The 24,423-nt window shown below is 35.7% G+C and overlaps 1 protein-coding gene across 4 annotated transcripts in view; it reads right to left on the bottom strand.

Annotated features, from left to right (window-relative positions):
• Window positions 1-23,741, bottom strand: part of Carnmt1 (carnosine N-methyltransferase 1) — a 47,023-nt gene extending 23,282 nt beyond the window's left edge. For 2 of the 4 annotated variants that reach the window (XR_011704088.1, XM_071600564.1), the window contains exons 1-3: window positions 23,317-23,741; window positions 15,503-15,698; window positions 14,390-14,553 (exon numbers count right to left, since the gene is read on the bottom strand). Coding sequence is in view for 3 of the 4 variants with exons in the window: in XM_071600564.1 (XP_071456665.1) it covers window positions 14,390-14,553; window positions 15,503-15,698; window positions 23,317-23,558 (602 nt within the window). In the remaining variant the exon portion in view is untranslated. Of the gene's footprint in view, window positions 1-14,389; window positions 14,554-15,502; window positions 15,699-22,890; window positions 22,936-23,316 lie in introns of those variants that run through there. The other 2 variants (XM_027940151.2, XM_071600565.1) reach the window with 2 other exon arrangements.
• Between the last annotated feature and the right edge of the window lie 682 nt (window positions 23,742-24,423).

Below are 24,423 nucleotides of genomic sequence, written 5' to 3'. Positions count from 1 at the left end.
GCAGCCTCAACAATCTAGCAAGACCCTGTCTCAAAATATAAAATTAAAAGGACTGGGGATGTAGCTTAATGGTAAAACACCCTAGATTCGATTCCCTGTATCAAAAATAACAATACAGAGAATAGGAATATTATAGTATATAGCTCAGTAATTAAATGTAGCCTGTGTGAGATTATTAGCAAAAAGAAACACGTCCACCAAGTTAATAAGATACAACTATGGTAAAGCAGTATATTTACTACAGATGTGAATCCTCAAATATATAGGGTGTAAGTGGAGTAAGTTTCAGGAATTATTCAAGACCAGAATGGATAAGAAAAGGAACATGTAAGAGCACACAGACAACCATGTCTAAAGAAGCCATGGACTATTTGCTATATTTTGGCTCCAACTATTTTGTTAACAATTTTTTTTTGTTGTTGTTGGGGGCAGCAGGGGTTCTGGGGACTCAACCCTTGGGTGCTTTATTAAAGTAGCTTCACCCCCAGCCTTTTAAATTTTCTTCTTCTGAGATGGCACCTTGCTAAATTGTATAGGCTGGCCATGAACTTGCTATCTTCCTGACTCAGCCTTCCAAATAGCTGCAAATTACAAGTATGAGCTACCAGGCCCCACTAAATATTGTTCTTTATAGAGATTTACTTTATTATATACACAATGTTCTTTGCTTTTAGGTAAATTAGAAAAGTCCCCAACACTATATCATATTCTTTTATCAACATGGTGACACTTGGCTGACCCCTAGTGGTAGGAATACATATAAGTTTGAAGTACCAAAAATGGTTCTACCAATCACAGCTACCAATACAGTAAAAGGCACTAATTACATGTGCTATTAAAATGGATAAACTAATATGTTATAAATTTAAAATAAATTGATTTTGCCAGGCACAGTGGCACATGCTTGTGATCCCAATGATTCAGGGGGCTGAAGCAGATGGACAGCAAGCTCAAGGCCATCCTCAGCAACTTAGCCAGACCTTGTTGCAAAAAAAAAAAAAAAAATTAGAAAGGGCTTGGGGTATAGCTCAGTGGTAAAGCACCCTGGGTTCAATCCCTAGTGCCTTAAAAAAATTAAAAATTAAAAAAAAATTTCAAAGACTTGATAGAGAAAAGAAATGAAAAATGTATCAGCAATCTTTTTGATGACAGGGTGAATAATGCTTTGGATATACTGGGTTATTAAAGCATATTATGAATATTTTTATTTTAACCTTTTCATGTGGCTACTAGAAAATGATAACTACATATCTGCCTTGCATTTGTGGATTGCACTGTTTCTACTGAAAACTGTACTGATCAGATATATCATAAAAACATTACACTGAGCAGGGTCTGGTCATGTAGGTCAGTGATAGAGAATATGGCTGATCAAGACCCTGGGCTCAATCCCAGACAACAGAACAACAATAAAAACAACACAAACACACTGTATAAAAACCAATTGTAAAATGGTACTATAAAATATTAGATAAAACTTGAAAACATACAGAAACAGGTTTTTGTAGGCTTTTGTTTTGAGATAGGATCTCACTATGTTACTCAACCCTCAAGAACTCTTGGACTCAAGTGATCTTCCACCTTGGTCTCCCAAATACCTGGGCCTACTGGCATAAAACACTGTACCTGAAACCTACAAGGTGTTTTTTTTTTTTTTTTTTCTTTTCCTTTTGGCAGTGCTGGGGAACACAGGACCTCAGGTATGTTTGGCAAGAGCTCTACCACTGAGCTACATTCCCAATCCAGGCCCTAAGATGTGTTCTTTAGGAGTATATAAACATTAAGTTAGCATAGTAACTGAAGGTTCAAATAACAAAGCAAATAGATGTTAGTAGTTATCTCAAAAGACAGGGAATGCTCTGAATGGTGTGCAGGGCAGTTTCAACTTTACCTGTAATGTTTCTTTGAAAAAATAAAAATAAATTTGAAGTAAATATGGTAACATGTCAAGGTTTAATAGACATTATTATGCATCATTAAAAATGGGTTAAAATTAGTAGTATCTATTGCTTTCAAAAATACTGTCCCAACTGACCTTTTCTTCCACTCCCAATTCCCAAAGAACTTATTTGAGCCAGACAAGTTTTTGCTGATCTCAGAAAATACTTACTAATCTTACTCTTTAGCACGCCTATAAACCACAAAAACTCATTTAAAATTATTAGCTTAATCAGCATAAATGATAACCTCAATCAACTATGGTTCCCAAATATCCGGGACAAACCTTGAAATCACTTTATGCTGTCAGCACTTCAGTCCCACACCAGTTAGTAATCTCCAGAGACCATACTGCCTGTAAAGTCTAAAATATATACTAACTGGCATGTCAAGAAAAAGCTTGAAAGATAGAATGCATCTTGAATTTCTTTCCCTAGCAGTACACAAATCTTTCTAAATTCACTGATGGTACTAAAATTTATCAAAATCCTAATTAAAGACATTTAGATTATTTCTAATATTTTGCTATTATGTTAAAACTAATAACTTTGGCATGAATAATTACACATACAGAAGCATATCTGTAGAACAGCTTCCCTGAAAGTGAAATGCTAGAATCAAAAGATAAGCATTTGCATTTCAAGACGTATTGCCAAAGTGTCCTCCACAAAGATTTCCACTTATTTTTTCCACCAGCAAAATTTCCCCACGTTGGGGCTGGGGTTGTGGCTCAGCAGTAGAGCTCTCGCCTAGCATGTGCAAGGCCCTGGGTTCGATCCTCAGTACTACATAAAAATAAATAAACAAATGTATTTTAAAAAATTTCCCCACATCTTTACTAATAGTTTTCTAACTTTTAAATTTTTGCAATGTGGTAAGTAAAATACTATCTTAATGTAGTTTTTACATTTGCATTTTCTTGTAAGATTGAGCATCTTATATTTCTTTTCTATGAACTGTCTATTTACATCACCTTTTTTATACTGGGTGATTAATCTTGAATGGTTTCTACTGGGTTATTATTCTCAATTTATGAACACTTGAAATTTTTATTTGAAATAATTTTATTTAAAAAAGCATAGCTATCTTCATGTAAATGCTTTCAGGAGGAGGGAGAAATCTATTTTCAGCCTTTAAACTACTAATATATTATTTGACAATCTACACTTCTTCTACTATCTCTTTTATAATGGGTTCCTTTAGCTAACAGACTTCTTTCTTGAATTATAATTTATTTATTTTAATCTAAGTGGAAAGAAATGCTTCTTATAAGCTAGAATAGTTTTTCCTAATGCTCAACTATGTAAGAGGGGAAAAAAATTCAACTACTCAACAGTACATATTTGTATTTCTTGAAGTACAGGGAAATGCCAAGACATAACAGATTTCCCCCCCAAACAAAATATCACTCCAAGTTCTTCTAAAATAGAGCCAATAAAATTAAGATATTAAAAAATACCATCTAGCCAGGTATGGTGGCACATGCCTGGAATTCCAGCAGGAGGCTAAGGCAGGAGGATCACAAGTTCAAAGCCAGCCTCAAAAAAGCAGTAAGACCCTGTCTCTAAATAAAATACAAAATAGGGCTGGGGACATGGCTCAGTGGTCAAGTGCCCCCGAGTTCAATCCCAGGTACAAAAAAAAAAAAAAAAAAAAGCAGCTTTCAGGACTCATAAGAAAATATGGTTCTACATGATGTCATTTCTCCTTTCAGACAGGCCCAAAACATAATAATCTGTCTTTCCTTAGCAATTATACACTTTATAGCACTAAATCTTACATTTAGAATAGACACTTGGAAAAATTAAAATTTTTAACACATACTGCTCTATTAAATGATGAGTTATATTGTACATATGTTCATATTTGAGGAGTTTTAAATCCTGAACTCATACTTTTAATTACGAAAATATATATATTACTTGCTCATTTCAATGAGCAGAAGTTTTTATAGCAAAGTCCCCCCAAGAAACAAACAAGAGCTTGGTGCAGTAGTGTGTGCCTATAATCACAATGACTCAGAAGGCTGAGGAAGGCAAGTTTGAGGTGAGCCTCAGCAACTTTGTCTCAAAACAACAACAAAAAAGTTGGGGGTGTAGCTCAGTGATAAAGCACCCCTGGATTCAACTCCTAGTATCATTAAAAAAAACCCAAAAAAACAGAGGCTACCAATTACCAACACATTTGGCAGTCAGCACAATTTAGACATCATTTGCTTATTAAGTAATAGATCCCACACAGCAGTCAATTTGCATCTTCAAAGTAATTTGTGCATATAAACTCAAAGTCTTAAACATGGACAAGGTACACAAACTAATATAACAAACATGTTTACGTCAGAAAAATTACTTTAATGGTCACAAATATACTTAGTTCTATGCATATTTCAGTTGGTATGCTTTTACAGAGAGTTCAGTTAGAAAAGACCTTTACTGAAATTTCAAAAAGAAAATAGTCAAAAGTTAGGTGACATAAATTTGAGTCAAATTCTGCTTGAATATAAAGACATCAAATTCCAGGGCTGGGAATAGCTCAATTGGTAGAGTTCTTGCCTCGCATGCTGGGTTCAATCCCCAGCATTACAAAATAAATAAATAAAGACATCAATTCCCATTTGTTATCTGCAGCACAAACCGGACCCTGGAAATTTATCTGAGACCCAAAGTTTATCAGGACTTATCTAAGCAACCTGGATTCTGAAGGGCTATAATTAATATCCCCTTTTCAAGTCCTGAGGTTGACTTTTTATCACAAAGCTGTGACTTTAATTAATGCACGTAGTCTTTACTGTGTTTCATTAGCTTTCTTCTCAGAAGTTCTTGATAGCTCAACTACTATAAGGAAATCAATCTAAATTAAACAAGTAAAACAAACAACACAAGAAGAAATATATAATTTTTCCATTTGGGCCAAAAATGGCAATTTTTTTTTCCTCCAGTGAACTTCATTTAAAATTTTTATATTCCATCTCTACTTTTGTAACAGTAATTACTTTCAGAAATGGAACTGAGTAGTCAGGGCACAGTTCTAGGAAGAAGATCTTACATCCCTTGAAACCTTTCAAATTTTGCACTCTGAAATGTTTTGCCTATCCAAAATATATTTTCTTCTTTTACTATTAAAATAACACATTAGAACCAACTAGAGTTAATTCTTTCTTTTCACCAGTTTACATTCTGTCAATACTAATAGCACAAAAATCACAGTAAAACAGTACCATATACTAGTTCACTCTCTTTAGCAATGACAAATCATTTTAGACACGCTGACATCATTGGGTTGATTAGATATCATAACACACACACTATTCAGTGGTCAGTGAGAATAAAGAAAATCACATTTTAAATGCTAGAAATGGTGTTGACATAAGCATTCTACCTTTAGTCTTCGAAATTCAAACTCTGGTACACACCTATTGCAAAGACCCTTACCTTACAACCCACTTTCAGAAACAAAGGTATTCTGGGTTTCAGGATTTATTTTCACAGATGCTAAATAACTAATTTCTATTACTTAGTTGAGCAGAGTACTGCATATATGTATTCAGAGAAAACATGAATTAGAAACTTTAAGATATTCTTGATCAATAATGCTCATAAAAGTCCATAAAATTTCAAATATTGAACTTAAAACTATAAAATAAGCTAATAAGAGAACTAATCATAATTCTGATAGCTGTAGAATACTTAATTAACGCCGTTGATAAACAGTGGTGTAACTCAGTGGTACAGCCTGGCATGCATAAGGTCCTAGATTTGATTCCCATCACTACACACACACACACACAAATATACATATATATGTATAATTTTAAATAGCATGTATTAGAATTTATTAAATAAGACTAGCATTTAAAAATTTGTTACTTTTAGTTATTGCAACTTAAGCTATGATTTTGCAAAACCATTCTTACTAAGGAAGGCTTCTTAAGGAGAAGAATTAAAAACAGATTGTTGTCAACACAATATTCCATAGAAAAAAGGCAAAGATCACTTTTAACAAACAGAAGTCCTGGACCAGATGGTCTCAAGTGAATTCTGCCCAAATCTACAGAGGAATCAACACCAGCTCTTCTCAATCTCAAACTGAAGCGGACAAACATGCTCTAACTTAAGTCCATGAGGCCACCAAAGTCAGATAAAGACATGACAACACTAAGAAAGGGTGTCCTTCAACAGATGAATGGATGAAGAAAATGTGATATATATACACAATGGACTATAACTTAGGCTTAAAGAAGGATGAAAGTATGGCATTTGCTGGTAGATGGAAGAAGCTGGAGAATATCATACTAAGCAAAATAAACCAATCCCAAAGAATCAAAGGATGAATGTTTTTTCTGATATGTGGATGCTAATTCACAATGGGGGAGGGAAGCCTAGAGAAGAATACAGGTACTTTGGATTAGACAGAGGGAGTGATGGGAGGAGACAGGGTAAGGGAGTAGAAAGAATAATAGAATGAATCAGACATTTTTACTCTATGTGCATGTATGATTATGTAATCAGTATAATTCTACAAAATGTAGAACCAGAAAAATGAGAAGGTATACTCCACTTATGTAAGATATGTCAAAATGCATTATACTGTCATGTATAACTAATTAGAAAAAAAAATAAACAGAACTCAAAATCTTGAAGAATAAAAAGAAATGAAAATTACAGGTCAGTATATATTATGAATATAAATGTAAAATTCCTAAACAAAATATTAGCAAATCAAATCCAATGAATTAAAAGAATTATTTACCATAACTAATGGGACTTATTCCAGGAATGAAAGGTTAGAGTTTAACATAAGAAAATCATTTAATGCAATATATCACTAATAAAATGAATAGGTTCACAGTTGTCTCTAGAATAGAATAAAAAAAGGCAATAGAATAAAAAAAGGCATTTGACAATATTCATCATCATTTCATGATAAAAACCTTCAGAAACTAGAAAGGGGAAAAATTACTCAACATGATAAAAGGTATTTATGAAAACCCCACGGCTAATATCATATTCAATGTGAAAGACTGAAAGCTTTTCCAAGAACAGGAACAAAACAAGGAAATAAAAGGCATTCAAATTGGGAAGGAAAAGGTAAAACTATCACTTTTAACATATGATTTTACATATGGAAATCCTAAGGAGTCTACAACAAAGCTGAAATCCCAGCAGTTTGGGAAGCTAAGACAAGAGGATCTCAGGTTCAAAGCCAACCTCAGCAACTTAGTGAAGTTCTAAGCATTTAAGCAAGACCATGTCTCAGAATAAAAAAAATAAAAAGGACTAGTGATATGGCTCAGTGGTTAAGCACCCTTGGGTTCAATCCCTGGTACCAAAAAATTAATTAATTAAGCAAGGTTGTTGGGTACAAGATGGAACAATCAGTTATGTTTCTATTTACTATCAAAGAAAATTCTGAAAAGGAAATTAATAAACCAATTTCATTTATCTAAGCCATTTAAATACTCATGAGTAATGTAACCAAGGTGAAAGACTTAAACACTAAAAATTACAAAACAATATTGAAAGAAATTAAAGATAAATAAATGGAAAGACATCCATCCTGTGTTCACAGGAAGATCTGACTTCATTAACAAAAAGTGCGGACTACCCAAAGCCATCTACTTATTCAACACAACCCCTATTAATATTCCAAAAGCCTTTCCTGCAGAAAAATCCTAGGAAAATCCTAGACTCATAACAACAACAAAAAAATTAGATTAAACTGGACTTCATCAAAATTAGAAACTTGTGTGCATAAAAGGATACTATCAAGAAAGTGAAGACAATCTACAGAATGGGAGAAAATATCTGCAAACCATGTATATAAGTAATGCATGAAAAAAAAAAAAAAGGGAGGAGGGGAGGATCCTACAATCTCATCCATGACAAATTATATTCAATGAAGACACAGAAAAAGAGCATAAAAAGTATTAGGCACTATATAGAGAAATAGGAACTTCAGGCATCCTATACCTTTTACTAAAATTTTGAGCATAAAATGCATAAACCTCTAAGCACTAAAGATGAAAATAAAAGCTTGTCAAATGAGTATTATACACTGTCAAGTATTTCTAGTAGTTCAAGTATTTGAAATTTGCCCAGCTTTGTAGCCTATGAATAAAACTAGTTTCTAGAAAACATTATCTCTAAAATCTTTCTTTTAAATTCTGCAGGACATAAAATTTTTAAAAGGAAGTAAACTATTAACCATACTGCTTCTGAATCCTGTACATCAGATATTTGAACGTACAGAAGCAAAAAGTTTTTTAAAAGTCTAGTACATGGTTAGAATAATTATAAATTCAACTATCCTTCCAACTGTGCTTGCTTACTGAGCTGTTTCTAGGTCTCACACCACTAACACGAACAAATTAAAAAAAAACATAAAATCAGAAATCAAGTATTGCCAGAACTGTCAACAACAATGAAATAAAAATGACAGCTTTGAGTGATATATGAACCATGAGTATACAATGAATGACTCTATTACCATTTTACTGTCTGTTCAGAAAGCAATTATAGCACAGCATGTCAAAAAATTACTGGTCACAAGTAGATATACAGTGAGTGACTGTCATGATATTTATTCAACTGAAAACAATCTACAGGGTACACAGACAAGTCAGTATTCAAACAAGGTAAATCAGGAGCCATTACATGTTAAAAGCTGACTAAACAACAAAATACCTTATACTACCCTTCAGATGACAGTACCCATACGCTAAGAGCTTCCTTTGGACACAGTTCCTTTACTGCTGAAGAATTAACTATATTTTATGCCTTGAGAGACCAAGTATTTCTTCATGTTGCAAAAGTTTTCCTACTATACACATTTACTTCAGGAAGGTGCTGAAGTAAATGTGTATAAAATAAAAGGTAAAAGCAATTGAAACCTCAGAAATTGTTTCATTTCCTAGAAAAGAACAATATTGTTGCATTACCATATTTCCAGATGCAAGTTTTATGGACAACTTTTTCTTAAATGATTTGTTTGAAGCAGCTGATACATGCAAGTGTATCAGAAAGTTGAAAATATTCACTAAGCCCCCACACACTAGTAGCCTCATGGATGTTAGAAAATGCCTTTTTCTCTAGTTAATGTTATTTACCTCTTTTGTTCCATTGTTCTTTTACATACAGTGTCTGGCATTTGATCAAAAAATTAAGAGACATGCAAAGAAGCAAGATGTTATGAGAGAAAGCTTTGAAAAGAATATAAAAAAGAGTTGGGGGCTGGAATAATGAGAAAAAAAAGACAATTTGAAACCTACTAGAGGGAATGATAATTATATATATATATACACACACACACACACAGTAATTGTAGTTCCAAAAGAGAAAGCAATAAAAAAAAAAAGGATAAAGAAATAACATGAAGAGACAATAGCAAAGATTTTCGAATTGATGATATAGATTTACCTAAACACCAAGAACAGCAAACCACAGGCAGGATATATACAAAGAAAATCACATCAAAGCACCTCAGAGTCAAACAGTTGAAAAGTCAGGGTCAGGTACACAGTGGGGAGAATGGCAGGGTAGCTGCTTAATAGGCATGGGGTTTTATTTTGGTTAAACGAAAATACTTTGGAACTATAGAGGCTCATGTACAATACTGTGAATGTACTAAATGCACTTAAGAATTGTTTTATTTTTGATGGTGCCTCAACCCAAGTACCACTCCACTACTGAGGTACATGCCAGACCTGAATACTTACTCACTCACTCACTCTATTTATTTATGGCTACTAGGGATGGAACTCGGAGGCCCTCGACCACTGAGCCACATCCCCAGCCCTATTCTGTATTTTTTATTTAGAGACAGGGTTTCACTGAGTTGCTTAGCACCTTGCTTTTGCTAAGGCTGGCTTTGAACTCTCATTCCTCCTGCCTCAGCCTCCAGAGTCACTGGGATTACAGGTGTGTGATACCATGCCCGGCTGAATATTTACTTTAAAATAGTTATTTTTTATTCAGGAAGTTGAGGCAGGAGGATGACAAGTTCAATGTCAGCCTAGGCAACTTGGGAAGACCCTGTCTCAATAAAAATAAAAAGGGCTAGGCATGTAGATCAGTGCTACAATGCCCCTGAGTTCAATCCTGAGTACTCCCTACCCCCCCCCCCAAAAAAAGTTACTTTTGTTATATGTATTTCACCTCAGTTTTAAAAGGAGGCAGTGCATGGGTATGTAATGCTCAAAATTAAAAGAAAAAAAAATGGCCTCAACATATGAAGATATTCAACTTCATTCATGATAAGAGAAATGCAAATTAAAAAGTACAATGCCAAGTACAATTTCATACCCATTGGATTATCAAAAGTGTTTCTCAGCTGTAAGCAAAAAGGCACTTTTATACATTATTGATAGGATGGCAAAACAGTACCTCTCTTATAAGGAAATTCAGCACTAACTGTGGTAGACACTCTGAAGTGCTCTCCTAGTACTACCCACCTCCTGTTGTCCCACGCCTTTATGCATTTCCTTTCACACTGAGAGTGTGTGGGACCTGTGATTTGCTCCTACAACAGAATATGACAAAGGTAATGAGATACCACTACTTGGACTACTACACTGCATAGATTACCTAGCGCTTTCAAGATCTGAGATTCTCCTTGATGGCTTGCTGAAGTAAATAGCCATTGTGGGAAAAACCACAAGACAAGGGGACTATAGGTTGTCTCTAGGAGCTAAAACAGGCTTCTCGTTGACAGCCAGTCAGAAGTTAAGGTCCTCAATCCAAAAACCACAATAAACAAAATAAAACATGAGTGACCCTAGAAGATGTTTTTCCAGTCAAGCCTCCAAGTGAACTCACAGCCCCAGCAGACCTGTTGTAGTCTTGTAAGATTCTACACTGCAGACCCAATTAAGCCACATCCAGACTCCTAATCCCCCAAACTGTGAAATACATGTGTGCCACTTTAAGAAGTTTCTGGTAATTTGTTCTGGTAATACATATTCAGAACACTACCCAAGCTACATATGCATTTATCTTTTGTTCAACAATTCTCACTTCTAACAATTTAAACTAAAAATATACCTCTGGCCAGATAATCTCAGTGATTCAGGAGGTTGAAGCAGGAGGATCAAAGTCAGCCTCAGCAACTTAGCAAGGATCTAAGCCCCTAAGCAATTTAGTGAGATCCTGCCTCCAAAAAAATAAAATAAAATAAAAAGGGCTGGGGATATAACTCAATGGTTAAGCACCCCTGGGTTCAATCTCTGATACCAAAAAAAAAAAAAAAAAAAATATATATATATATATATATATATATATATATGTGTGTGTGTGTGTGTGTATGTATATATATGTATATACACATACATATATGAAACTATATATGCATAAGGTTATTAGTTGCAGCATTAATATTTGCAAGACATTGCCAACTACCTAAAAAACTAAATGTAACAGATTATTTGAATAAAGTATGATACATCTAAATGAAAGAGTACTCTGCAGCTACAAAGTAAAAAAAGTGAAGTGCAAAATAAATTATATAACACCTTTTATATATTCCAAAAGTAGATGGTTAAAATTATTTTTTTTTTCCCAAAAGTAGCCTGCTTATTTTAGGGGGTGGGGGATGGGAATGGGGAAGCCAGGGGAGAAGCCAGACATTGATTACATAAATGGAATGTGAGGTGGTGAGATGGAGTATGGAAGGAAAAGGAAAGGAAATGACACTTCTGAGCATCACTTTTTGGTCAAGTTGCTTGTCTATGAATTGAAAACTAAAAAGAATCAATAAGAAAGACAACATCCCTAAAAGTAAACAAAAACAAATAAATCTTTAGGTACTGAATTTCAAATGAACAACATAACTGGGCTGAAAGTTGAAGGGAAGGCTAATTTGAGTTAAACTGTGAAGAATATTTTTACTATTTACCCTTAGTCTAGAAAAATAATTGCTAACAAATCCTAAATTCCTTTTAGTAGGTTTCTTTTTCACAACAGGCAAGATTACAGGAATCGTGAAAACACTTTGTGTATACTTCAGCAAATGAATGAATGTACTGATGTTGGAAGCTAGGATTCTCATTGTGGAAAAAGATAAACAATTAGAAAAGAGAGGGAGGCAAGGGGGAAGCCCCACTGAGTTTGGGAATGGCACTGGTTATCAGCATGATTTCCTGTGCATGCATGAACGTGTGTGTTCAAATATGTGTTGATTTGTCTTCTGAAAGGCCCAGAAGCAAATGAAATCGTAGGAACAATGAACAGACTGAGCGCGAGATTTTGGTTTCCATATACCATTTTCATTTTAAAAGGAACCAGGTCCTTGGAAGAATAGTCAATTCCATAAATGAAGTCAGGAAAAGTACAAGATGGGCCTGAAATCTTATTTTTACACACACACACACACACACACACACACCAAAAAAAAAAAAAAAAAGGAACAGGACAAAAAGAGAGGAACCAACTCAGAGGGATAAACCTGAGGCAATATGAACAACAAAAAATAAAAGTAATGGATTATAATCCATTGAATAAAATAGGGACCAAGAGTAGCTTGGGACCAAAAAAATAGCTAAACAGAAAGGCATGGGAGAAGGAAGGGCTCTTCCTTACAGTACAGTTATAAAATCGCAGCACAGTTTAGTCCATCAAGAATCAACAATGGAGGATAATTCTATGGAGGGAGAAAGCTTGAGAGGACACAGAATATTAACTGCATGGTCTAAAAGTGCCTTGCCAGAAATTGCTTATTAGCTGAGAGAAGAGAAATAATAACTGAGTAATACCTTTAGAGGGTAATCAATATTAAACATGTCAATGGGGTGGTGGGGAACAACACTAAACATATCAATGATGGATTGAAAGACACTGTATGTCTCTGAATGTGATATCTCTGACAAAAGCAAAATACAAAATAAAACATACAGCAAGCTATCTTTTGTGTTATTTCAAAAGGAAGCAATTAAAAATAACTTCCTTGTATTCTTCAAAAATGTCAATGTTTAAAAGTCAAAAAAGGCCAAGAACTGTTACAGATTAAAGACTAATACATTGAAAATGTAATGTAATACAATATTCTAGACTAGATTCTAGACCAGATGGAAAAACAAATATTATAAAGAACATTATTAGGGTAACCTATGAAATGTGAATAAACAGTTAAATTCCATAACAGTATATATGGTTAAATTTCCTTAATTTGATAACTAAGAAAGCATGCTTGTTCTTAGGAATAAACTCTCAAGTAAGCAATTAAAAAAAGCATGATGTATACAAACTAATCTCTCAAATGGTTTAATGTAGATGTATATGTGAGTTTAGACACACAAGACAGTAGACGAAAGGAAGGAAGAAATGGAAATCATAAAACAATCTGCTAAAATGCTAAAAATGGATAGGTTTAGGTAAAGAGTATATGAAAATTCTCAGCACAATTCATGCAACTTAGCTGTAATTTTTATTTCAAAATAAAAAGCTAAAAAGAGAAAAAAGGCACATGTGTATATATGTGTGTGTGTGTGTATATATATATATCTGAAAGGATAAGATCAAGCTTAAAAGCTGTCACTCAATGAGAAGGGAAGGAGATGAGGAAGGAAGGAGATGAGGAAAAGGAGCTTCTCTACAAAGATCCTTAAGTCTCTCATCAACCAATCTCTCAACTAGTTCCGTCCAGTTGTTCTCTAACTACAGAGCCTCTAAGTCAGGGATCCAAAACTGAGATCAATGAATCCAAAGAGTCTTTATACAAAATTTACTGAATCTATGGAGGGGATGGGGAAGGGGGGAGCTACACCTTAAGATAATTAATCTTTGATATTTTCAATTATGAATTCAGGTAACAAATGATTGTAGCTTTAGCAGCACCTGTGACTTTATCATCAACAGAAATCATTTATTTTCACTTCACATCAGTTGCTGAAGTTCTCAAGATAATGTACACATGATTCAGCATCTTCTTAATACACCTGCTGCTAGGCTGTATTTAATATAATATGTTGTAAAAAACACACAAATTTGCTTTTTAAATATTTTGATAACTTTCTCTCAAAATAGCTGGTTTATTTGCAATCCTATGCATTTTATTTATTTACAAATACTATCTGAAAAGTAGAGAATGGGCTTCAAACAGTCCAACAATTCCACAGCACACCAATGTTAAGAATTTTAAGATGTAGATCCCTCATTTGCTTTATTACTAAGTAATGAGAAGAATTAAAAGTTTGCAGCTTTTTACATGCCATAAAGCATATTATAAAAAAAATGGACATCACTGATAATGAACATTCATTCTAATTTGTTTTAACTCTTAAAAAGCATTCAAAATGTGATCTGCAACTTCATACAAATTATCTGGTTAAAAAATATAATGCTCTCATGCAAAACATGAAGGCACAAGGTAACTATAAAAATGTTTTAAGACCATGAAACGTCTTATAGAGAAACTGTTTACACATCTTAAGGAGACTGATCATAAACAAAGTACTATTTACCATTTCTCTTTTGGAAAATTTTTTAAAATTTCTTTAATGATTGGCTGGTAGCAGGCATCTCTTTCTGCTTTCCCAGTTTCACTCCAGTCTCTCACAAACTGTTTCAATGTAGATTTTAATTTATCCATGTCAAATGTAGATGCTGGCATAATCTTCCCATTCCCCTGTTTAAAAAACAGAAATTAATTAGGTACTGAGAATCAATTTTGAATAGGGTAAATAGGCATACTACTAAGGGGCTATATGGTTGTTTAATGGATAAATCACTAGCCTCTCACCTCAATGGGGTTCAAGTGCAGCTTGAGATCCTAAATGAAAAAGAGTTTGGTGGTCTCACTTCTACCCTCAATAGCTTAAGGTTCATTAATCATAAAACCACAATATAATTAAGCAGTCTTTACTCAGGAGAGGACCAGAACTGAGCTGCTATGGAGACCGAACATCCTATCTTCTAAGAGAGGGAAGAAAGTCCCTCCAGGTCATTGATGGGGCAGCATGGAGAGGCTCACCCTGGAGTGGCCCAACTGTATCTATCCTGTGGATACAAAAAGAGGACTTCAGTTTCTATTACTGCCAGTCCCTTGAGATTTAAGTGAAAATAATTTCTAAAATAAAAGATGAATACCAATAGTTACAAGATACTGAAAAAAAATTAGTTTAGCAAGGGAAATTAATTTTAGTTAGCTAGAAAAGTCATTTATAAAAATTAAAGTACCTAACCTCATATGCCAGAACATTTAAAACACTATGTCAGAAGTATATCAAGGGCTGGGGTTGTGACTCAGCGGTAGAGTGCTCACCGAGCATGTGCAAGGCCCTGGGTTCGATCCTCAGCACCACATAAAAATAAATAAAGGTATTGACAACTAAAAAAAGTATATCAAAATGCCTAGTATTAAAAAAAAAAAAAAATCAGTGAACAAATCTAGTCTCTGGCATACTGCTCTATTAAGCCAAATCTAATGACTCAACATAGAAATGAAAACATTCCCTAAGTAGAGCAAATGACATGTACAAGATTATAAAATTGAAATCTAGAACGATAACCTAAAGACCTCAAAATATAGAAGTTAAACCCTAAAATAAAAGCAAGTAGAACAAACTTTCACATACATCTTCTCCATATTCTTTATTTTCAAACATATGTATGCAATCATTCACAATGGTCAGTAGTATTTCTTGATTATGATCAATGCATTTCCGAATCTTGTCCAAGTGAAGAATAAACTGAGGAAGTAGTTTCTGTTGATTATCTGGAAGTGATCGAAACTGTCTTTCTGTTCGGTTCACTCGCTCATGCATACTGGTGCTAAAACATAAAAGGTGTTTTTTAAATTGGCAAAAGAATTCTCATCAGAGGCCAATCTTATTTTTTAAGAATGTCTTTCTATATAATTATTCCCTTATTATGTTGCGTACTGTTCTATCATTTACCTCATGGCTTCTTAAGGAATATCAACTTAGAAATTTTTGTACATTTTTACTTCATTACAAATCCTACACAGAGCAATGAAACAAAATGCTTTGGATCTAGTAAAATGCTTTATATCCAGCAACAAATGCTTTACATCTAGTAAAAGTAAATATCGTCACCAATTAGAAGGGAAAAAAAGGAAACAAATAGCATTAATGTTCAATTAGTTTTATGACTTTGATTTTTAAAGTTAATATTTTAGCAAATCAAATGAATGCCTTAGATTCTTCCATCATTAAGTAGCAAAATACTGTTGTGAAAATATTTTATAATGGGCTGGGGACTTAGCTCAGTGATATAACACCTGTCTATCATGCACAAGGCCTTGAGTTCAATTCCCAACCCAGCACACACACACACACACACACACACACACACACACAAAAGCACAAAATATCTTAGAATATACTGAAAATGTAGTTTGAAACTAACAAAAAGTTAATCAAGCCGGGCGCAGTGGCACACGCCTGTAATCCCAGCAACTTGGGAGACTGAGGCAAGAGGATTGTGAGTTCAAACCCAGCCTCAGCAACTCAGTGAGACCCTGTCTCTAATAAAATATAAAAAAGGGCTGGGGATATGCTTGGTGGGTAAGGATCCCCTGAGTACAATCCCTGGTACCAAAAAAAAAAAAAAAGAAAGAAAAGAAAAAGAAAAGCTAATCAAGTTGATTTTGAAAAATATATGGAGTCTTACTACAAAAATATTAAGCAAATGTAAAATTTGAAATTTTACAGGGTTTCATATGACATTATTCATAATGTGTATTCCAAAAGTTTCCAAATAAGTTTAATAGTCACTTTGGGAATTACTTATTAAAAATAAGAATAAAAAATAGAGAATATAATTTTTAAAAGTTAAAATATACACTCACAATGAAATGTCACTTTATATCAACCCAGATGGGTAAAATGTAAAAACCCGACTATATCAAATGTTTATATAAAACCAAACAATATATCGCTTAAGGACTGAACTTATATGAAAAAAACTATAAGGAAATCAAAAAATTAAAATTCAGGAACATTCTTTCAGGGAAATAGGGATAGGACAATGTTAAAGAAAACCAAGGTTCATGAGGATTCACTGCATTGTTCCTTATATTTTCTAGATACAAAATATCTTAAATGTTTGTTGTCATTTACTCACTACTAAATGAATACGAAAAATGCTTTTTTCACTTGGTTGCCTTAATCTTTTTCTCTGTTCATCGAAACAACTCTTGCATTTTTACCTTTATATGCCAAATTACTAAACAGTAATAAAGAAGTTCAGAAGTTCTTGACAAAATCTGGCCCTGGTTTTAGAAACTTATGTGTAGTGTATATAGTAGCTGCACTGCTATTGCCTTTTTTCCCCAGGAAACAGTATAATAGTGAGCTTTGAAGTCAAACATTATCTGTATTGAAATCAAGGTTATGTCACCCATTTGCTAAGTGACCCTGGTTGAGTTACTTCCTTCCTTTGTGCCAACTGTCTCATCTAAAACAAGATAATAAATAACAACAATGATGATGATCATAGAAGATACCATTTGTGGAGCTTTAATAAATGCCAGGCACTATACCAAGTATTTAACTTACATTAATCTGAAAAAAATCTTCACAAAAACCCCATGAGGTGGATACTCCTCCATCTACCCCAATCTGTTTCATTGAAAATGGAACTAATGCATGCAAAACCTAGTAAACATTCAAAAATTAATAGGCACATCTAATTTATATAACCAACATTCACTTGTGAAAATCTAAAAAATGCAGAAAAGCAAAACTATTCGTGAAAACAAGGTTAATAAATAACTCCATCTTCTAGTGGAAAACTTTTGGCATATTTGTTTGGTTGTTAAAACAAAGTCATCTAGCTCCTTTTTAAAAAATGGAATATTGAAATCTAATTGGGTATATTTATGGGGTTAAAAAGTGATGTTATACATGCACATAGTGGAATGATTAAATCAAGCTTATTAACATATCTGTCACCTCACCTACTTAATACTCCTCCTGTCTAACTGAAACACTGTATTCTCTGACCAAAATCTCCCCCATTTTCTCCAACCCACAAGTCTGTCTGTGGTAACCATTCTGTTCTCTATTCCTGTAAGACTACTGTAAATAAGTTATGTCTCTCTGTGGCTGGTTTATTTCATTTATCACCTTTCTACTTAAAATCCCATACAAACAATAGAAGATCACCTGGAAATGGTAAGGAATGCAGAATCTCAGGCCCTGCCCAAGACTTACTGAGTTGCAATCCGCCAAATTTCACAAGTGATTCATATGCACATCAAAGTTTGAGAAGAACATGTAATTCTTCATCCTTATCAAAAGAATTTTCCCAGATTAGGAAAAAGTTCTCCTATATACCATGATTCTAAATAGCTTAGTAAATCTTGGTTGCTAAATAATTATTTCCCAGCTACTGGGCATTTAGATACTTTTGTCTTTATGACAACAGGTTTGAAAGTCTCGTCAAAACTCATGCTAAAACTGTAATCCCCATGAGAGGCAGAAAGAGAGTGAATTATGGTATCTGGAGGTGGGAACCTTGGGAAGTAATTAAGGTTAAATGAGGTCATAAAGGTGGAGCCCTAATCCAATGGGATTGTGGCTTTATAAGAAAAGGAGAAGAGGCTTTAGCCAAGTCCCAGTTCCTTTCACCATGTGATGTTTGCCATTGCCTCTGGGGCTCTGTGGACTGCCATCAAGAAGGACCTTACTATCCTGAACTTCCCAGTCTTCAACACTGTGAACTATATGCTCTTTTTCACGTAAATTACTCAGCCTGAGTAATTCAGTTAAATTCAGAAAATGGATAAAGACAATCTTTTAGAAAAATCAGCATAAATTACTAAAAATAGAATTAACAGGTCTGAAATAATAAATATTTTTTAAGACTATACAAAATGATTTTCAGAAAGATTGTATCAATTTACATTCTTATGTATTTGACTTCAATAGGCAAACGGCAGAGCTGCAACAGTTTAAAATTCACTGTCTGGGTGGGAAGAAGGGAAGGAGGAAGTGTTGGGGAGTGATACTAGACAAATTATATTGTTAAATTGTGTGCATGTGTGAATGTTTTTTAAAAAACGATCATTATATATAATTATAATGCACCAATAAAAAAATGTGGAAAGAAAAATAAATTTAAAACTTAGTGATAGCCCCCCCCAAATAAAATTTACTGTCAACCAGGTTAAAATGTCTTCAGAACACCCTTTCAATAATTCCTCACTTCAATCCCCAGTACCATCAAACAAAACAAAACAAAACATGAAAACTATATTGGGCTGAGGCTGTAGCTCAGTGGAGACTGGTTGCCTAGCATGTGTGAGGCACTGGGTTTGATCCTTACAACCATATAAAAAAAAATAAAACAAAGGCATGCTGTCCATGTATAACTACAAAAAAAATCTTTTTTTTTTAAATACTTATATCTAAAAAGAATTCCTTGCCAACAAGATGCTCCCAACCTTCCTCTCGCCATTCTCAAAATACAACTAGGCATGGGGATACAGTTCAGTGGTAGAGTGCTTTCCTAGCATGCATGAGGCAGACCCCAGATTCAATCCCTACTATCTAAACAACAAAAACAACTCCTAACCAAAATGATTTTAGCCCAGGCCTACGAAAACTTGGATTCCTTTCTATACAGCAAATATTGATGAATATACACCATAAATATACCCATCACAGTCAAAGGTGTCATCATCTCCAAATCTTAGTCACAGCATCAACAAGCTCAAACTTTCTGATTCTACTTCACAAAGTTATCTGCAAATTACTCTGCCTCTAATGCTCTATCACAGGCCCCATTGTGTCTCCCAAAGATTACTGAGAATCCTGCTACCCAAGAATACTGTCCCCAACTGCACACTGCCCCAACATAAGTCCTCTTTGACCCTCTCTCACCACTTCTAATCCAATAAATTCTTCTAAAATACAAGTCTCATTTTGTCACTACTGAATTTCTATATTTCAGCATACTTAAAAAGTAGTCAATAAATGTTCAGTTACCCTCCCAAGACATTTTTTGTTCTCCCTGGAAACTTATTACTATGGTTGCAGATGAGGTGAGTTATGCTGTCAATTTTCTTCATATAGAAGTAAAGAAAATACAGGGCAGGATGAGATGCAGGATAATCCTTAACCCCTGGTTACTTGTTACAGTCTAGATATGAGGTGTTCCCCATAAGCTCCTGAGTTAATGCAGGTGAAATGATCAGATTATGTCAGCTATAACCTAATTATTATTTGTCCATCATATGGGGCATTTATCCCTCTGATGGACAAATAATTTAAAAGGATCAACTAGGTGGTAACCATAGCAAGTGGGATGTAGCCAGAGGAGGTATGTATCTGAGGGTGTGCCTTTGGGTTTACATTTTTGTATCCTTGGTTCCTCCTCCTCCTCCTCCTCCTCCTTCTTCTTCTTCTTCTTCTCTCTCTCTCTCTCCCTCTCTCTCTCTCTCTCTCCTTCCTAGCCACCATGAGCAGGTTTTTACTTCTATACCCTTCCGCCAGGATACTTTAATGTCACCTGGGGCCGGAGTGATGAAACCCACCAACCATGAGCTAAACCTCTGAAACCTGAGCCAAAATAAACTTTTCCTTCTTTAAGTTGTTCTTGTTAGGTAATTTGGTTACACTGAAAAAAAGCTTACTAACACACTAATGATGTGCAAACCTGCCCGAAAATACACTCAAGGACACTCTTAAAATTGGTGGTGTCTGGACTGAAGAACAGTTCAGTGAAAGAGCATATGTTTAGCACATGCAAGGTCCTTGGTGGCATCTTATAGGAACATAAGAACATAGTATCCTTATTATGCTATTATAATTGAAGCTAACTTCATTATACTGGAAATACTTATGTTATGGCCCACTGGCAACTTGGTTGCCTCTGACTGGAACACAGCCAAACCCATTTATTTATGTTCCTTCCATGCAAGGGCAGAATCCCCAATAGTTGTACAGAGACTTTTTTTTTAGTTGTGGATGGACAATACCTTTGTTTTATTTATTTTTAAGTGGTGCTGAGGATTGAACCCAGTGCCGTAAATGTGCTAGGCAAGTGCTCTACCACTGAGCCACAATACCAGCCCCTGCCCCTACCCTGCTTTAAAGGAACAGTTACAAACAACAGACTCCTTGGTTCTAAACCAAGCATCAGAAGTCCACACCCATGAATGAAAAGATTATTGCTGCCCTTTGATCTTTATTCTAAATCTTTTACACATTCACTAAAAGAAATTTTGCAATAAAACCAAACACTTCAAAATGTGAAATTGCTATGGGTCTAAAACAGGACTAGGAATCAGAATTTAACTCAATGATAAAAAGATTTCCATACACAATCCAATACAGCCGACACTAGCCACGTATAGCTACTAAGCATTTGATATAAGGCCAGTAAGACAGGGCAATTAAGTTGTAAATTTTATTAAATTTTAATTAATTTAAGCTTAAATTTAGTCAGATATAATTAGTGACTGCAGTATTAGACAGTACAAGTCTACAATACCATTAAAATATTGGAATCCAGAGTGTTTTCTGCTACACAATGCTTTCCATATTCCTCACTTCTAAATGATATTTTTTAAAGCATATTTTTGATGCCATACTATTTTTCAATCCAGGGACTTGAAGTATTTCATGCAGAGAGTGCATGCAAATAAAGGGTTTTTTTTTGATAAATGAAATTGTCCTCAATCCCACATTAATCTGGTAAAGAAGAAAGGTGAGTGCAGGGAACAGAATCACAACTACTAGTACATGCACACAGAACCATTTTCTATATATTGCCACACTTAAGACTAGTTCCAAGTGAAAGTCCTTCACCCCAAAGGCCCAACCAATACCTAATAATAAATATCAGTCCTAAATTAGTTTTAACATATTTAAACAGGGTGTAATTACTCAACATTTAACCAATTAAGTCTTCTAATTTAAAGATGTTTCTCAATATTCTTTATTTATTTATTTGGTGGTTGAACCCAGAGGCACTTTATACCACTGAGTGATATTCCTAGCCCTTTTCTTTAAAAAATTTATTTTGAGACAGGTCTTGTTGTCAGGTGAGCCTCAAACTTATCATCCTCTTGCCTCAGCCTCCCAGTCACTGGAAGTATAAGCTTGAGACACACTGCCCAGCTTATAGATATTTCAATAGTAAAATGAATCAGATTTTTCTGCATCCATCACTCAACTACCTAATGTCAGCTGCTTCCTCTCATGGTACAGAAATTCTAGGCACAATCTTGTAACAAATCTCCCCTCTCTGGTGTTCAGGCTTCCTCCCTTGATTGCTACTCAATCTGGAGAAATGCCCAAATTTTCTTTTGGGTTCTCCAAGCAATACAGCCCCAAACCCTAGATTTAATCAGTCTTTTTTTTTTTTTAGTTGTCAATGGACCTTTATTGTATCTATTTATTTGCACTATTGAGAATCAAACCCAGTGCCTCCTCACACATGCTAAGCAAGCACTCCACCACTGAGCTACAGTCCCAGCCCCAGTATATTATTTTATCAAGACCTTTGAGCTTTGTGTCAAAAGGGATGAATGTAGCTCAGTGGTAGAGTATGTATTTAGCATACTCAAGGCACTGGGTTCAATCCCAAAAAAACCTGTTGTAAATGTATTGGATCTTAAATAACTTTTAATAAAAGCAAGCATCTGAATTCAGAATAGTAACAAACTAGTGTAACCATTAGCCAAAAATTAACAAGACTATTTCAGAATGATTAATGTATTTCTTTGCTATTATATTTTATTTGTTAAGAACAGAACCTTAAAACATTATTTGCCAAGCACAAAAATAAATAAGGCTCAGTCCCTGCCCTTGAGGAGGTCACTAGTTGAACTGTAATACTAATGGGATGAATACTAAAAAAAAAAAAAAAAGTTTGTACTGCACAGCAAGATCCCATCTGAGTTTACTTCCTAAGAAGTCTTATCTATCTGGCTCCAATTGAAGCCAGATAGGTGGAGTCTCATATCACTTATGAATAAATGTGTTATCTTTACCTGAAAATCCAGTTGATCCAAGTCCCTCTCAGATCTTGGAATTATAATTTTGTGATTAAGCTATTTTAACGTCTATCTAGAAGAAAGGTTAAAGTTAGGAAGTCGTATTATGAATGAGGAACATATAGGTCCTACCACCATGCCTAGCCCACGAAGAGAATTTGATACAAATTTTCAGAATAAAAGAACATAATGCTGGCTCTTTCGGCGCTTTTTCTCATCTCCCTTACTAAATTAACAAATTGTGGACATAAGGAATACCTCTGCAGACCAGGCTGAGCAATAGGACGGCGCGGCACCACACGCGGGTATGCAGGGCTGGGAGGGGCTAGGGTGGTGTGAGAGGACTCCGGCGCTGGGGTCAGCTCCGGCAGCCGGGTCGAAGGACCCGACGCGCTGGGCCGGGGTCCGCCACGGGCTCCTTACCCGTAGTAGCGGAAGGCATTAATGATCTTCCAGAAGTGCTCGCGCTCAAGCCTCTCCTCCTCCTCCTCCGTGCTGCGCGCGGCTGCCGCCACCGAAACCGCCGCGGCCGAGCCCAAACGCCCGGCGGAGAACTGCACTTCCACCTCCTCGCTCCCACCGCGGCCGCCGCTGCCGCCGCCGCCTCCCCCGCAGTTCTCGGGCAGCTGAGAGGCCGGCGGTGGAGGGCGCCGCCGTCGCTGCATAGCTGCCACGGCCCTCGGCCTGGCTCGCTTGCGTCTGGCTGCGACTGAAAGCGTGGTGGCGGCTGCCCGGCCTTCCTCTAGACGGCGCCCGCCGCGAACATGCCCCCAGCTCGCGGCGCGCCCCGCCCCCGCGGCCCTCAGGCCTCCATCCGCGCTGGGCTCCGCCAGGTCTTCTGGAGTCCTGGAACATGCGCGCAGGCGCATACGAGGGTACGACGGTGGACTGTGGCCGCCTGAGTTCATTTGCTGCCGGGCTTTGGCGACGACGCGCTGACGTCAGGACGACGTTTCCAGGGGGCGGGACTATAAGCCAGGTGGAGGAGTTGGGTGGGACTTGAACAGCTGGCACCTGTGAGCGTCCGCGTGGGCGGACCTTAATTAAGAGCCTGCCAGGGCTGGATTCCGGAAAAGGCAAGTTAACTCAGGCTGAGGTACTAGCAAGTAAAGGAAGAGGAACAAGAACAAGTTAGATTTTGAATTTATTTGGAATTTGTAATTCAAAAAGTCTAAAAGAAAGGTTTTGCATTCATCTAAGTTTAAGTTTTAATGAACTTCCTAAACGAATTTCTATTAATTACATAAGCGTAATCATTTTTCCAGTGTTGAATGATCTGCAGTCCTGGGACCAGGCCGAGTTTGGGTGCAGCAGCCCGCACTTGTACTTCCAGTTGCTGGAGGATCCCAAGTTGGAGGTCAATCAGGGAAAAATAGCGAAATCATGTCTCAAAAAACAAATAAAGCAAAACATAAAGTCCTAATTTTGTCCTAGCTGGTGATGCTGAAACCTAATTCTGTTCAAAACCAGTGCTTGAGAAGACCATCACACCCAAAAACATCTAAAAGTGGCTCCTAGCAATAGTAGATC

This window comes from Marmota flaviventris, chromosome 13 (assembly GCF_047511675.1).
Source record: "Marmota flaviventris isolate mMarFla1 chromosome 13, mMarFla1.hap1, whole genome shotgun sequence".
NCBI classification, from domain to species: domain Eukaryota; kingdom Metazoa; phylum Chordata; class Mammalia; order Rodentia; family Sciuridae; genus Marmota; species Marmota flaviventris.
The sequence above is the reverse complement of the archived record's forward strand: the minus strand, read 5'-3'. Positions and strand labels throughout refer to the sequence as shown.